Source organism: Trypanosoma brucei, chromosome 10, assembly GCF_000210295.1.
Source record: "Trypanosoma brucei gambiense DAL972 chromosome 10, complete sequence".
Taxonomy (NCBI): Eukaryota; Euglenozoa; class Kinetoplastea; order Trypanosomatida; family Trypanosomatidae; genus Trypanosoma; species Trypanosoma brucei.
This window is the reverse complement of record NC_026743.1, coordinates 3,269,671-3,282,004: the sequence shown is the minus strand read 5'-3', so window position 1 is coordinate 3,282,004 and position 12,334 is coordinate 3,269,671. Positions and strand designations below refer to the sequence as shown.

The 12,334-nt window shown below is 46.8% G+C and overlaps 8 protein-coding genes across 8 annotated transcripts; all 8 read left to right on the top strand.

Annotated features, from left to right (window-relative positions):
* Window positions 1-283: 283 nt before the first annotated feature.
* On the top strand, window positions 284-937 carry TbgDal_X16900 (hypothetical protein, conserved; the record flags this gene model as incomplete). The annotated part of the gene is made up of 1 exon (XM_011780549.1): window positions 284-937. One exon carries the CDS (start codon window positions 284-286, stop codon window positions 935-937), a length of 654 nt encoding a protein of 217 aa, XP_011778851.1.
* A 281-nt stretch (window positions 938-1,218) lies between these two features.
* TbgDal_X16890 (hypothetical protein, conserved) lies at window positions 1,219-2,106 on the top strand (the record flags this gene model as incomplete). The annotated part of the gene is made up of 1 exon (XM_011780548.1): window positions 1,219-2,106. The coding sequence occupies one exon, from the start codon at window positions 1,219-1,221 to the stop codon at window positions 2,104-2,106; it is 888 nt and encodes a 295-aa protein (XP_011778850.1).
* Window positions 2,107-2,659: 553 nt separating this feature from the next.
* Window positions 2,660-4,444, top strand: TbgDal_X16880 (calcium-dependent lipid binding protein,putative; the record flags this gene model as incomplete). Its single annotated transcript, XM_011780547.1, has 1 exon — window positions 2,660-4,444. The coding sequence occupies one exon, from the start codon at window positions 2,660-2,662 to the stop codon at window positions 4,442-4,444; it is 1,785 nt and encodes a 594-aa protein (XP_011778849.1).
* Window positions 4,445-4,733: 289 nt separating this feature from the next.
* TbgDal_X16870 (hypothetical protein, unlikely) lies at window positions 4,734-5,189 on the top strand (the record flags this gene model as incomplete). The annotated part of the gene is made up of 1 exon (XM_011780546.1): window positions 4,734-5,189. The coding sequence occupies one exon, from the start codon at window positions 4,734-4,736 to the stop codon at window positions 5,187-5,189; it is 456 nt and encodes a 151-aa protein (XP_011778848.1).
* A 399-nt stretch (window positions 5,190-5,588) lies between these two features.
* TbgDal_X16860 (60S ribosomal protein L7, putative) lies at window positions 5,589-6,485 on the top strand (the record flags this gene model as incomplete). The annotated part of the gene is made up of 1 exon (XM_011780545.1): window positions 5,589-6,485. The coding sequence occupies one exon, from the start codon at window positions 5,589-5,591 to the stop codon at window positions 6,483-6,485; it is 897 nt and encodes a 298-aa protein (XP_011778847.1).
* Window positions 6,486-7,575: 1,090 nt separating this feature from the next.
* On the top strand, window positions 7,576-8,709 carry TbgDal_X16850 (RNA-binding protein, putative; the record flags this gene model as incomplete). The annotated part of the gene is made up of 1 exon (XM_011780544.1): window positions 7,576-8,709. One exon carries the CDS (start codon window positions 7,576-7,578, stop codon window positions 8,707-8,709), a length of 1,134 nt encoding a protein of 377 aa, XP_011778846.1.
* Window positions 8,710-9,511: 802 nt separating this feature from the next.
* On the top strand, window positions 9,512-10,507 carry TbgDal_X16840 (hypothetical protein, conserved; the record flags this gene model as incomplete). Its single annotated transcript, XM_011780543.1, has 1 exon — window positions 9,512-10,507. The coding sequence occupies one exon, from the start codon at window positions 9,512-9,514 to the stop codon at window positions 10,505-10,507; it is 996 nt and encodes a 331-aa protein (XP_011778845.1).
* Window positions 10,508-11,048: 541 nt separating this feature from the next.
* Window positions 11,049-11,267, top strand: TbgDal_X16830 (phosphatidic acid phosphatase alpha, putative; the record flags this gene model as incomplete). Its single annotated transcript, XM_011780542.1, has 1 exon — window positions 11,049-11,267. One exon carries the CDS (start codon window positions 11,049-11,051, stop codon window positions 11,265-11,267), a length of 219 nt encoding a protein of 72 aa, XP_011778844.1.
* Between the last annotated feature and the right edge of the window lie 1,067 nt (window positions 11,268-12,334).

Sequence of the window (12,334 nt, the reverse complement as noted above, 5' to 3'; positions counted from 1 at the left end):
TGAAGGAAATTTGTGGTGTTTGTGGCGGCGGCGGGTGTTTTTCCGCATTGTTACTCTACGTAGTTTTATTTTGTTTCACTTTCTCATCTCTGAACATTGACTCGGTTATGGCGCACGTATATGTATACCTATAAATGCGTACAACCTCTGCGCAGTGGACCGCTCATCTGCGGGTGCGCTAAGAATAAGTCAAGCGCAAGGGTTTATTCCTCACGTCGCTACAAGGGGAGGGGGAAAAAAAGCACGAATACGTGAGTATTGTTAGAGGCATCTTTCGGTTTAAATGCGGTGTCACCGAGTTTTTACCGTTCGATTCGGTCTGCAACACAGATGTAACTCACAATGGTGTCCACACGGTGCTCCGGAATGTGGAGGTCAACGACCGGTTTCGGACGCCGTTGAGCGTGACACGAGTAGTGAGTGGATGCAAACACACATCTCGAGGGCAGTTGAGGAAGGAAGGCATACCAAAGAGGCGGCAGCTTACTTCGAGAGCATCATGAATGATAAACCAGAGTTCCGTTTGTTCATGCGTGAGGCCCAGCGCCTCATTGGGGATCAGGACCCACGTGGTTTAACACGGTATCAACAAACACACTACAGTGAGAAGTTGTCACGTTATATGAGTGGTGTAGCATCGGAGCGGTTGATGCGGGCGCACACGGAGGATGAAAATACGCGTCGGCACACACATGATGGTTCTCCGACGGGCGAAAACTATTGGTTTGAGGCTGGTCAAGTTCTTGCTTCCCCCACCGTACCCAGTTTCGTGAAAGATGAGGTACTACGTGAGATGCGTGGCGGGCGAAAAGAGGACAGCCCTGCTTTCGAAGAGCCGAAGGCTGTGGCTGAGATGGAAACCGATGATGAAGGATTCGCAGAGCATCTGCGAAGGCAGCGGAAGCGGTTGCTCTCCCCCGATGATCACTTGAACTAAGGAAAAAAAAAGGCTATTGAAGGGTCCATAAATGCGAAGTTTTGTGCAAATGAAGGTGTAATAATACCCTTGATTTGGTCAGGGAGAGGTTTGTGGAACCCCAAACGATGGTTGCTTCTTTTCATATGCTGCTGCGTGCACTTGTTCTCAAGTTCATTTACTCCGTTTCACAGCCCCGCTCCCACTATTTCCTCATGTTGCATAACCCTTTTGATTTATCTACGGATGGCATTTGATATGTTTTCCTGTTGGTGGAGACGTGTTTGGAGTTCCGCAGGGGAATGCCGGTGCCGTGGCGTTACTTCTTTGATGGACGCCCACTAGTCGTCGTGATGCTTTTTTTTGTACACTCCTACGTCCTATATCGCTGCACCATGCAAGGGTATTCACAGTTGAGTGGTTCCTCAAGCGACGAAAACATCGTTCATCCACTGTCTTCGGATGGTAACACTGTGACAATCAGCCCGACTTACACGTTGCGAATGCATTTTCTCCCACAGCATCAGGTTGCTAAGGGTGCTGAGAAGAATAATCAGATAGAACTATCAGTCGCTCCAACGGATGCGTTAATCATAAACTTCCCTGAGGGAACAGAAGGGAGTGAAACTGAAGTGATGGAACAGCTCATTGGAACGGGGCGGTGGCAGTGGGTAGTGCCAATGCGTCCTTTCGACGGTTACGACTCGACCCGCTCATATCGTTTGAAAGCCCGTCGGTTCCCGGTTGCAGCGGGGGATGACAGTAACGAACTTACGCCTCCCACCATAGTTCACGTGCCGAACATTTCGTCGATTATTGAGGCCGGCATGCGTGTGTCCAATCGTAGCCAAAGTGGTCTCCATAGGAGTCGTGGTGGTGTCGTTTGCTCCGTAGTGGGCGCTGATCCGTCGGTTGTGCGCGTTCCAGAAGGAAAGAAACTCCTGGAACAGCTATTTTCTGAAGTTGGGAGATCAACTATTTCTACTGCTACATTAGGTTTAAGGCAGCTTCACGACGCTAATTGGGCGCTTTTCATTTCGCCATGCCGCACTAACAAACTATTTGCATGGAAGGAGCGGCTGCCCTCCAGTTCAGTGAGTTCGGGCAGTTTGTGGTGGTTATGCGCGGCGGCAGATGTGCTACTTGAAATCAATACTGCGGCCGAATGGGTAACTGCCCACTTCGATTAGCTGTAACGATATGAAAGTAGGGAGCGAAGAAGAGTTTCTTTGTACTCTGGTGTGTCATGGAGGTGCTGGGACTCCCCAAGTCGGTATATTGACATAGAGATGGTTTGGTGCACACGTATTATTCTACTGAGTGTAAAGTTCTCTCCCTTCTGCAACTTCTCTTTATGTGGCACTTTTTCGCAATGAATTTTGTCGTTACTTGCATTCACCATCACGGTGAAGGCACAAGCAATACCATCTCATATTAGGAAAAAACAGTTAAATATAAGAACAAAACGAAAGGGGGGGGGAGAGCGAGGGTGAGCAAGCTCTGTTAACAAGAAAGACAGGGGATAACACCAAAGGGACGGGAAAAATAGGAAGACCCCCGACGGCAGCTTCTGATATTTGAGCGCAAACGGGGAGGGACGGTAACGCGGAAAGGATCCGGTCAGGTTCCTTCTGTGTTCAGTTCGGTATTTGAGTTGAATCCAGATACATATATATATACCCATTCGAACCAGCGAAATTGCCGTATTTATCAAAAGAGTCGGTGTGGCACCCTCGAGCAACCATGGAAAAGGCAAATGAACTGATGCAGCGCTTCGGTGAGCTCAATAACCCCAGTCACATCTTTCTGGCGGTGGTAATTGCGTGGCTTGTACTGCGATGCATCTATTCCATTGGACTCGTTTTGCTCGTGGAAGTTGCTCTGGTCGTCGGTGCTGTGTCGTATCTGATTCGAAAGGAGGGCAAAAGAACGGCATTCAACATTCTTCATGCCCACCGTCTTATGAGGGACAAGGAGTTCATGAAAACAGTTCTTGAAAGGGATTTACCTGAGTGGCTCATCAACCCCAGCGCGAACAATGTCCAGTGGTTGAACTCCCTCATTAACGAAATGTGGAAACCTATCTCCGAAGCGACAGCGACAACGGTGAAGAATTGCCTTGAACCACTTCTTGAGACCTATAAGCCTTCTTTTATTTACAGCATGAATCTCAAACAGTGCACTATGGGCAGCCAACCATTCGTAATCACCGGTATCCAGTATCATCCCAGTCGGGAGAAGGAGTCGATATTGGATGTTACGATGACATGGGACAGTGATATGGACATTGTTATTCATTTAGATATGCCAGGTCCGGATATGAACGTCCACGTGCGTCGGTTGCAACTCAGCATGCAAACAAGAGTTGTGCTATTTCCATATGCTTCCGTGTGGCCCTGCTTCGGGAACATGTCTGTTTCGATTATGAAACTATGGATGCTCAATTTCGACATTTCAGCAGGTGGAGTGGCATTGGATGCCGTACCAGCCGTGGGTTCCTTTCTGGACAATTTCTTCCGGAAGACATTGGTTGGTATGATGCAATATCCCAAAAGGTGGACCTTTCCAATAGTACAGGGATATGAAATGGACACTTCTCTTGCTGACTCTGCTATGGGAACTCTACGCATTCGCTTTCTGCGGGCAAACGAGTGGTACCACCGCTACGTGTCTGACCGGGCGAAGACGCCGTATTACATCAAACTGTTGATGTCCGGTGAAGACCCGAAGAAGAGGCTTCTGAAAAGCAATATCTACAGCGGGTTGGACACGACGTTTAGTGACGTATTTAGTTTCATTTTGTACGACACAGAACTCACCTTGCATTTTTGGATGTATTTTGATGTGCCTGGGTACGACGTTCTAATTGGTGAGTGTGTTGTGCCTGTGAAGTCCTTGGTGGAGAGCAAAGGCCGCGAATACACCTGCATGATGTCGAAAACATCCGGTTCAAGGACAACAGTTCGCTCGAAGCTATTAATCATGCCTGAGTTTTTACCGTATAACACCGGTGGGACAACTACAACAGGTTCCGCTCCCCAACAGGCGCCGTCGCGTGCGGTATCGGAATCATTTGCGAATAGTTTGAAGTCGACAAGCGATGCGATCGTACCTCCAAGCACTCGCTCGACGGTGCCGAACGATGATGGTGTTGAAAACCACGGGGGTGGAACGCTTTTCGTCACGGTGCAACGCTGCAGGAATCTGAAGAACAAAGAAACTATCGGGGTCTCCGACCCATACGTAAAGTTACAGCTGCGCAAGCAAACACGCAAATCCCCGTATATTAGTTCAACCCTCAACCCTGATTTCAACTTTGAGGCGGCATTGGAGGTGTACGACATTCGCAGCGATGTGCTGCACATATCCATACTTGACAAAAATGACCTTGTAAAGGACCGACTCATGGGAACTTTGCGAATCATGCTTAGCCAGGTTGCGGCAGCCCCCGGTGATATTATACGTGGTGATATGAATCTCGATCCTGAGGGGCAAATATCTCTTGAACTTAAGCTTCTGCGCCACTAAGGGGATCGTCTTCCCCACCTTTTCCCTTTAATAAAATACACAAGTCCATGTAAAAGTTCATATATATATATTTTTTATACACGCTAATTCAGCTCTGCCAATGGCATGAGGCAAAATGCGTTTTACCTAATACGTGGAGGAAGAGGGGGAGTTGACCATAATGTTTAACCGAATGCTGGTTGACTCAGATAAGCGAAAGTAGCGGGAGCCGAATACCGTTGCCGCAGCAAATGCCGACTGGGGTGCTAATGCCACTGAAATATGCATTAGTTTATTCCAGTGCTTTCATATGAGGCAAGTGATGGGAGATGGGAGGAAGCATGATGGAGAACCGATCGTCGTTTTGCACCAACCATTTCCTTTTTATTTGTATGACCTCCCTCCTCTTCCCAAGTTTTTTTCTTCATATCAAACAAAAGGGGAGAAAAAATTAGTTTATTCCACTTTTCGTTACGTTGATGTTCGTCCTTATTGTGAGGTTTTTGTACCAGGTTGGCAGATAGATGTGCGGCTACTGATCGTCTTCTTATTGTTGTCTTACTCTTTTCGTTTCTTTTTTTTTTTCTTTGTGGTGGTGTGTGTCGCATATGATTTTCTCGTGTTACGTACGACTAAAAAAAAAAATGTTGAATTATTCTACCCGCTCGCAAGTGCACGTGTTTCACATATATTATTATCATACTCCGCACGCCTTTTTGTTTGTTGCTGTCGGTGGGGGCGTCGCACGGTAGAAGGGCAAATGTAATAATAAAAAAATAAACAAAAGGAAGGGAGGCGATAAACAACAGAAACTGGAGCGGGTACAGCGGCAACGTGCCGTTTTTGTCTTTTTTGTGTGTGCGTATACTTTACTTTCTCGAGCACTCGTTCATGGATTGGCTTCCCGCCGTAACCGCTGCACATTCGCCTGTGTTTATCCCTTGCTGTTACTCTATTCGATTCGGCTGCTTCTTCCTTCTTCACATTTTCCATCTAAACTTCTCATACTCGTATTAAAAAAAAAACAATGTATTAGTGAAGGCTAGCGTAACATCTCCAGTTGAGAGGGCGCCCCATTTCGGCTTCGTGCTTCATCCAAAGTTTCAGCGTTGCATACATACACATATATATTTCTATACATATATATTCAGTTTGTGCAGTTGCTATGGGTAAAAACCCTCCTAAATGGCTCCCGGGAGAGCGTGTCAAGGAAACCATTCTTCTGCAGCGCAAATCTGTCGAGCAGCTCCGCGTAGATCGCGTGCTCCGGCGTGACAAACTGCAGGAGCGGCGTGAGCGACACAAGGCCAAAATAGACGCTAAGAGGAAGCGAAAGCTCAGCACAAAGAAATTTATCAGTGCGCAGACGATATTAAAACGCGCCCAACTGAGGGAAAAGCAAGGGCGTTTGTTTCAAAAGATCGGTGAGAAGGCAACAGGTAAGAAAGGCCGAATGGGAGAAGAGGAGTACGGAAAGGCCCTTGAAGACTCGCGGGTCGTACTGATTGTCCGGGCGCGTGGTAAGTTGATACCACATGAAGTTGCCTTGGCCTTCGGCCGCTTAGGGCTTAGGAAACTTTACTCTGCACGACTTTTATGTTTGAACCCCTTCACCGACCCGCTTGTAAAGCAGTTAGGCCCCTTTTCTGTTGTTGGCCACCCCGAACCAGCGCAACTAAACGAGTTGCTACGTACACGTGGGGCTCTTTGGAATGAAGAAACAAAAACAAAACGACTCATCAATGGCAATCTCATGCTAGAAAAGGCACTCGGGGAGTACAACGTGCTGTGTATTGAGGATCTATGTGACGTTATCATCAACAAAACGGAGCATGTGAGGGATGTTCTCAAGCACATAGCTCCCTTTGATTTCCACCCACCACGGCAGTTATTTATGGAGCGGCATCGTAACGTGTATCAGAAGATGGAAGTTATGAACAAGGAGTCCTTTGCCGCTTACCTGGCGCAGGAGTTGAAGGCTTCGGCTAGACGCGAGAAAAGGGCTGTAGGCAAGCGGAAGGCCGTAGAGGAGTCATCGCAGTCTTCGCAAAAAACATCGTAAATGTACACGCCTGCCCTCGTATGGCTGGTCTACGGATCTGGAAGCTGCAGATGGACTTATATCATGTTCGGTACTTTCTTTTCTCCGATTACATAACGGTGTACGCGTGTGGGGTTGTGTGAATGTGGAGGAGAGAGGAGAGGAGAAAAGCGTTCACCACCAGTGTAGCTAAAGTTTTAAAGTGTTTAATATTCAACAGCATTTCAAAGAAGGGAGGAAAATAAAGGGATTGCAAAGGAAAGAGGGGGAGTAGGAGTACTGAGATTGATGAAAGTCGCCTCATCGACACCGGTGTTTTGTAATATAATCGTGTAATATGTGCATTTCTTGTACGGCAGCGAAATAATTTATAAAAAAAATTGCACATCAGTTTATATATACTGTTGTTGACATCAGCATTTCATCATCACCTTTCCCCCCACCCCCACTTCAGCTCCTTGGCCTGCCTTTCCCCCACAAAAGTACAATACTTGGGACTATAAAGGGAGAAGGAGGAAAAGTGATGGGGAGTGTCGATAGTGCTACCGTTCTCCTTTTCCTTTTTATTCTTTGCACCTTACTGTTATATCATTTCCCTTCTTACTACCCACACTTCTCTGTTTGCTTTTTTTAAAATTTATTTTGCTTTCAACCCTTATGCTAGGAGCTAGTTTCCACAAGGTAATTTCTGAAGTCTGGTACTAGGTTTATCTACGAAATCGGACAATAACAGTAACATCTGTGGTGATAATAGACATAACTAATAATAAGGCGCAGGGTAACGACTAAAGGCGGAGTGGAGCCTAGAAAATAGATAGCTAAACCATCAAAGCAAGACGAAAAGGTAATCGCACAGGGCATTAGGATAAAAAAGATTAACGGAGGAAAGTGACAAATCAGAAAATAACTAAGAAGGCAAATACAAAAAGTAAGGGTGGGGTGTTTGTTGTTATTGTTGGTGGTGGTGGTGGTATTTTTTTTTTTTTTTGAGGGGTGGGAACGACTGCGGGGAAACAGAGGTCCCTATTTTGAATTGTTGCACTCAACCGAGACCTTCCTTTCTTGGTGTCTGCCTAAGTTCTAAGTACACACAAAGGCAAGCGCCGAACGGATGGCGCATGTTGGACAGCAGCGGTTTGGCTGTTACATTGGTAATATTGACAGAAGTGTGACGTTGGAGGTTCTCCGTCAGGTCTTTTCCCAATGTGGCACTATTGTTGATTGTTCCCTTAATGGTCGTGACGAGGATCCGTATCGCTACGGTTTTATTGATTTTGCCACCGAGGATGATCGTGCGCGAGCGATGAAGTACAACGGATTCACACTAGCTGGAAGGAAAATAAAGGTTGGTATTAGCAAGGGTAACGTTGGCAGGCCTGAAGGGTACAACAACAACCCGACCCCTGCGCCCGCCGCCAGCAATACTGCGAGCAGCGCGGGTCAGCATCCACAAGTTCCTTCACAACCTCAAGTGCCTGCCGTGTCTGTTCCTGCGAGTTTCTTGCCTGGTATGGTTCAACAGCAGCAGCAACAGGGTGCCACTCTTCTCCTTCAGCTCCTGCAGCAGGGCGCCATAGATGTAAACAACCTCACTGCAGAGCAGCAACAGGTGCTTATGGCGAGTCTCCTTCCTCAGGCACCAGCTGCGGCTCCAGGTATGCATGTCATGCCACCAACAGCCCCAATGGCGTACGTCCCCCCGCCCCCGCAGCAGCCGTGGGGTGCACCGCGCGGTGTTTATGCTGGCGGGCCACTCGGTCGTCCAGCGCCGTACACCCGCCCGCCGGCAAACCCTCAACCACCGGAGGAGACACTGAAACTGCGCGAGGTACAACGAAAGCAGTTTCTTGACGTCGTCCGCCGTGACGCCGAAAAGTACGAACGTAAACTGGCGGAGCGCAATCTAAAGGAGGGGCGTACGGGCTCCATTTCGGGAAGCGAAGAAAGTTCGTCCGACGAGGAGGGTGAAAAGGGCCATCGCCACTCCCGGCGAAAGATCGAAGGGGGGGAAGACACGGAACCCGAGAAATCCGCGACGTTGCCCATGAAAACCGAGTCGGATTCTGTCTCCTGTCCCATGGAAGTCAATTGTAACAATGAAGGTGCCAACATAAGCGGTGAAGAAGCCGCCAGTAATGGCAACGGCGGCGAAAGCAACAACAACGAGGATGGTGACGCCATTGATTGCTCGAATGTGGAGACGGAGGAGAACAATGTTGATGAAGAGGTTGAAAATAAATGTTGAAGATTTTGAAGGGAAGGGAGCAAATAGTCGGCGCGACACTTAATGAATGCCCATCTGTGCCTAGGAAAGATTGCATCCACTGGGGGAAAAAAATAGTGAAATTGGGTGAAAAGAAGCGGTAAAGGAATGGAGGGGAAAAATAGAAAAGAAGCCAATTAAGGTTTTGTGCGACAGAAGCAATGTCGCGTGACACATCAGTTCACCCGGATTGTTTCTGCCTTCTTTTTTTGTTTATTAATGCTTCCACCGGTCCCATCGAGCGCCGTTAAACCGAAACGAACTGAAAGGAAATCAGCAACAACGTTACTGTGCGGGCACCGCTGTACACCGGTGGGGTGTGGGTGTCGCTAAAAGCGGGAGCTGCGGAAATTAACTTTGAACGGCAACAGAAGCACGTAAGAAGGTAACGAGGTTGTACTCATACACACGCGTGTGCGCATGGTATATACTTGTGTGCAGGTGCGGAATAAAGCAAAAGAACTACTTTAAACAGGTGAAAAGAAGTATACCGTTTTCCCCTATGTGAAAAATTTTCCTATTCGATAGCGGCGTGTAAAGTGGTCACAAGGATTCAAGGGGTAGAGGCGCGTTTAAACAAGACAAAAAAGGAAGTAGAAAGATCTTATCTCATAACAACTAGGAAAAAAAAAAGACAAGAAGGGAGAAGATATTTTCAAATCTTCCGGGCGCTAAGTGAAACGGTGTCAAAGAGGAGCCAAGTCTAACAAGGCAGAACAGTCCAACGAGGAGAAATATATATATATATATATATATCACAGCTTAACCAACTTCGTGGCAGAGCATGGCGCGCATAGGTGAAGGAGATCCGCGCTGGATTGTGAATGACCGTAAGGATGGACAGAATGTGAACGCTTGGCACTGGGAAGAACGGGACCTCTCCAACGACTGCCATGAGGAACTCAAGCGCAGACTTAACAACTTCAAGTTATGCAGCGATGACGATGGTTACAACCTTCACATTTCGGAGGTGAGTGAAATCTCTGGAGACGTGACGGTTGCACAGCGCAAAGGAAAGATGATGTGTTACTTTGAACTTAAACTAACATTGAAGTGGTCCGGTGAGAAGGAGGTGTCGGGTAAGATGACTGTTCCAGAGGTTGATCACGATAGCTTCCGCGACGAGTACGATATCGTGGTTACGACAACGGATAACAAAGATGAGACGCAGAGGGCTGAGGCTGTCGTGCGTGCGAAGGGTCGTGCAGCAGTCCGTGGCGTCATCACCAAATACTTCGAAGAGTTGTTTGAGACCTATCAAATCGGCAAGAACCTGAAGAACGGATCATCGCTGCCGCCCCCACCTCCGCAGAATAACAAATCGGCAAGCACCCACGAAAAACCTACAACGAGTTCAGAAAGTGGTAATGTATCGTCCACAAACTTTTCGTGGAAGATGCGGTGGAGAATTCCTGTTGAGGAGCTCTTCACTGTGCTTATGAATGAGCAGCGAGCCTCAGTATACACGCGTGCCCCTGCGAAGATCGACCCCCGCTCGGGAGGCATATTTGACTTCCTTGGTGGAGTCATCACGGGTTTCTTTGTTGAAGTGGTGCCAAATTCATTAATTAAGATGCAATGGAGGCTTCGCAGTTGGCCGAGCGGCATCCACAGCTCCGTTGTCATGTCGCTGGAACAAGAAGAACAGGGGGTGACGTTGCTGGAGTTTGCTCAGGTGGGCATTCCGGAGGGTGAACTGCAGAACGTGAAGGAAGGGTGGAGAGCAAACTTCTTCGATGCAATAAAGATGGTGTTCGGTTACTCGTTGGAATATCTGTGAGTAATGCTGAAATCCTCCTTTTTTTTTTTATCATCACTCGTTCCCCCTCCCTCTGTTGACATATTATTCACTTATTATTATTATGAGTAACCAGGAAACTACTAAACACCTATTATTAATTAGTACTCTACTGAAAAAAATCAAGGAAAAGAAAGGAGGAAAACGTGCAGTATTACTGCAGAGAAACAAAAATTTCCACTTTCCTCTCGTCGCAACAGCCAATATGGAAAGTATTGACGCACTTCTTTATTTATGCTGATTTCCTGCTCAACCGCTAAGACCATAAGGAGGGCTGAGTGTTCTTTAAGAATAGAAAAAAAAAAGTAAAGGTACATAAGGCTTAAATGCAGCTCTAACAACTCGGCAGAAGAAAGGGAAGAGATTAAATAACGCTAGCGGCATGCGACGGCAGGATGCAATCCATTATGCGGATTGAGGCCTTCACCACATCTTTTCCGCACCAAACCGCACCTTCAATAGCAGTTGCGATGCAGCGATCATGTAGTGGAAAAATATTGCAAGATATTAAGAGAAAAAACACATGCCGAGACCGTGCATTCTCCCGCAACTTCGTCGGTTACGCGACAATCGTCACCACAGCGGTGATGTAGTGGCTGGTAGCGTTATTGGCATGCTAAGCGGGCTTCTTGCCGTTGCCATCTTTTTCCGACTTGGCAAAGGGAAGGCATTCCTGGTGCCCCGCCGTCTGGATTTCGTGCGGCGTCATGGTGGGCAGGTGTTGTCTGATATAACTAAATGAGTACATGATGCTTTATTCTTCCCCTTCTTCTCATATTTGGTTATTTGTTATTTATGATTTAATATGTTTGACTTTCTTTTTACTCCCCATTCTATTCGCTAATATCGAAACCCCTTAACATCTGAAGAGCGCTGTGACACTAATGTCTAACTTTTATTCCGTAATTTAGTGTGTTAATAACGAGAGAGTGATTGGTTCTGTGGAGAGAGTGGATATAATAATAAATAGTTTCCGACGTAGTATAACATTTTACAACTTGTTTCTTTAGGAGGGCGTATGAACCCAAGGGTAACACAGACTACCATGCGTGGGTTATGATTGAGACATCGAGGCGACATGTTTGCTGCAACCGTGGCTGGCTGCTGCTGCATTCCCATTTGACTCATTGTGTGGTTCTGCTCACTGCCCTGCATTGTTATTCTTTTTTTATTATTTTCGTCCATTGATATGATACCCATTGTTTTCCATTAGAAAAAAGTTAATGTGCGTTTTAATGTTTCTTTTCGGTTAGGTCGCCTTCCCCACTCGCTGTTTTTGTATTGCTTTCATCGGTGTTTTTACTTCTTCACACTGCCTCTTTTCAGTAGGATTATCACGTGTGTGTGTGTGTGTGTGTGTGCATACGCCACGGAATATGTTTGTACAATTAGTAGTACTGAAGTAGCATAGCCGAAGCAGACGGAGCTTGTGAAAGTGCCAAGCGCGGTGACAGATAGCGTGGAGAATCTGTGGGATGTGTGAGTGTGAATGGCATATCGGTACCGTTATTAGTTGCAAGGTACGGTGTATATGCTACACGTGAACACAACTGATTTGGTTTTGCCAGTTACTCTACGGACTTCTGCCATTGGTGATTGGTGTGAACGGCTAAATAATCAACACCCAAATACTTGGTGTTATCTAGGTGTCATAATAACTGGTACGTTTTTACCCATACCAGTTTGATAGGGTTGGATCAAAGTAGCCTGGTTCCGGTCAAAAGATGATTGATACCTTTTTATTGGGTATATTCTTTGTTCTTGCAGGATATGAATATCGCTGCGTTCATGAGTTCATGATTATGTGCG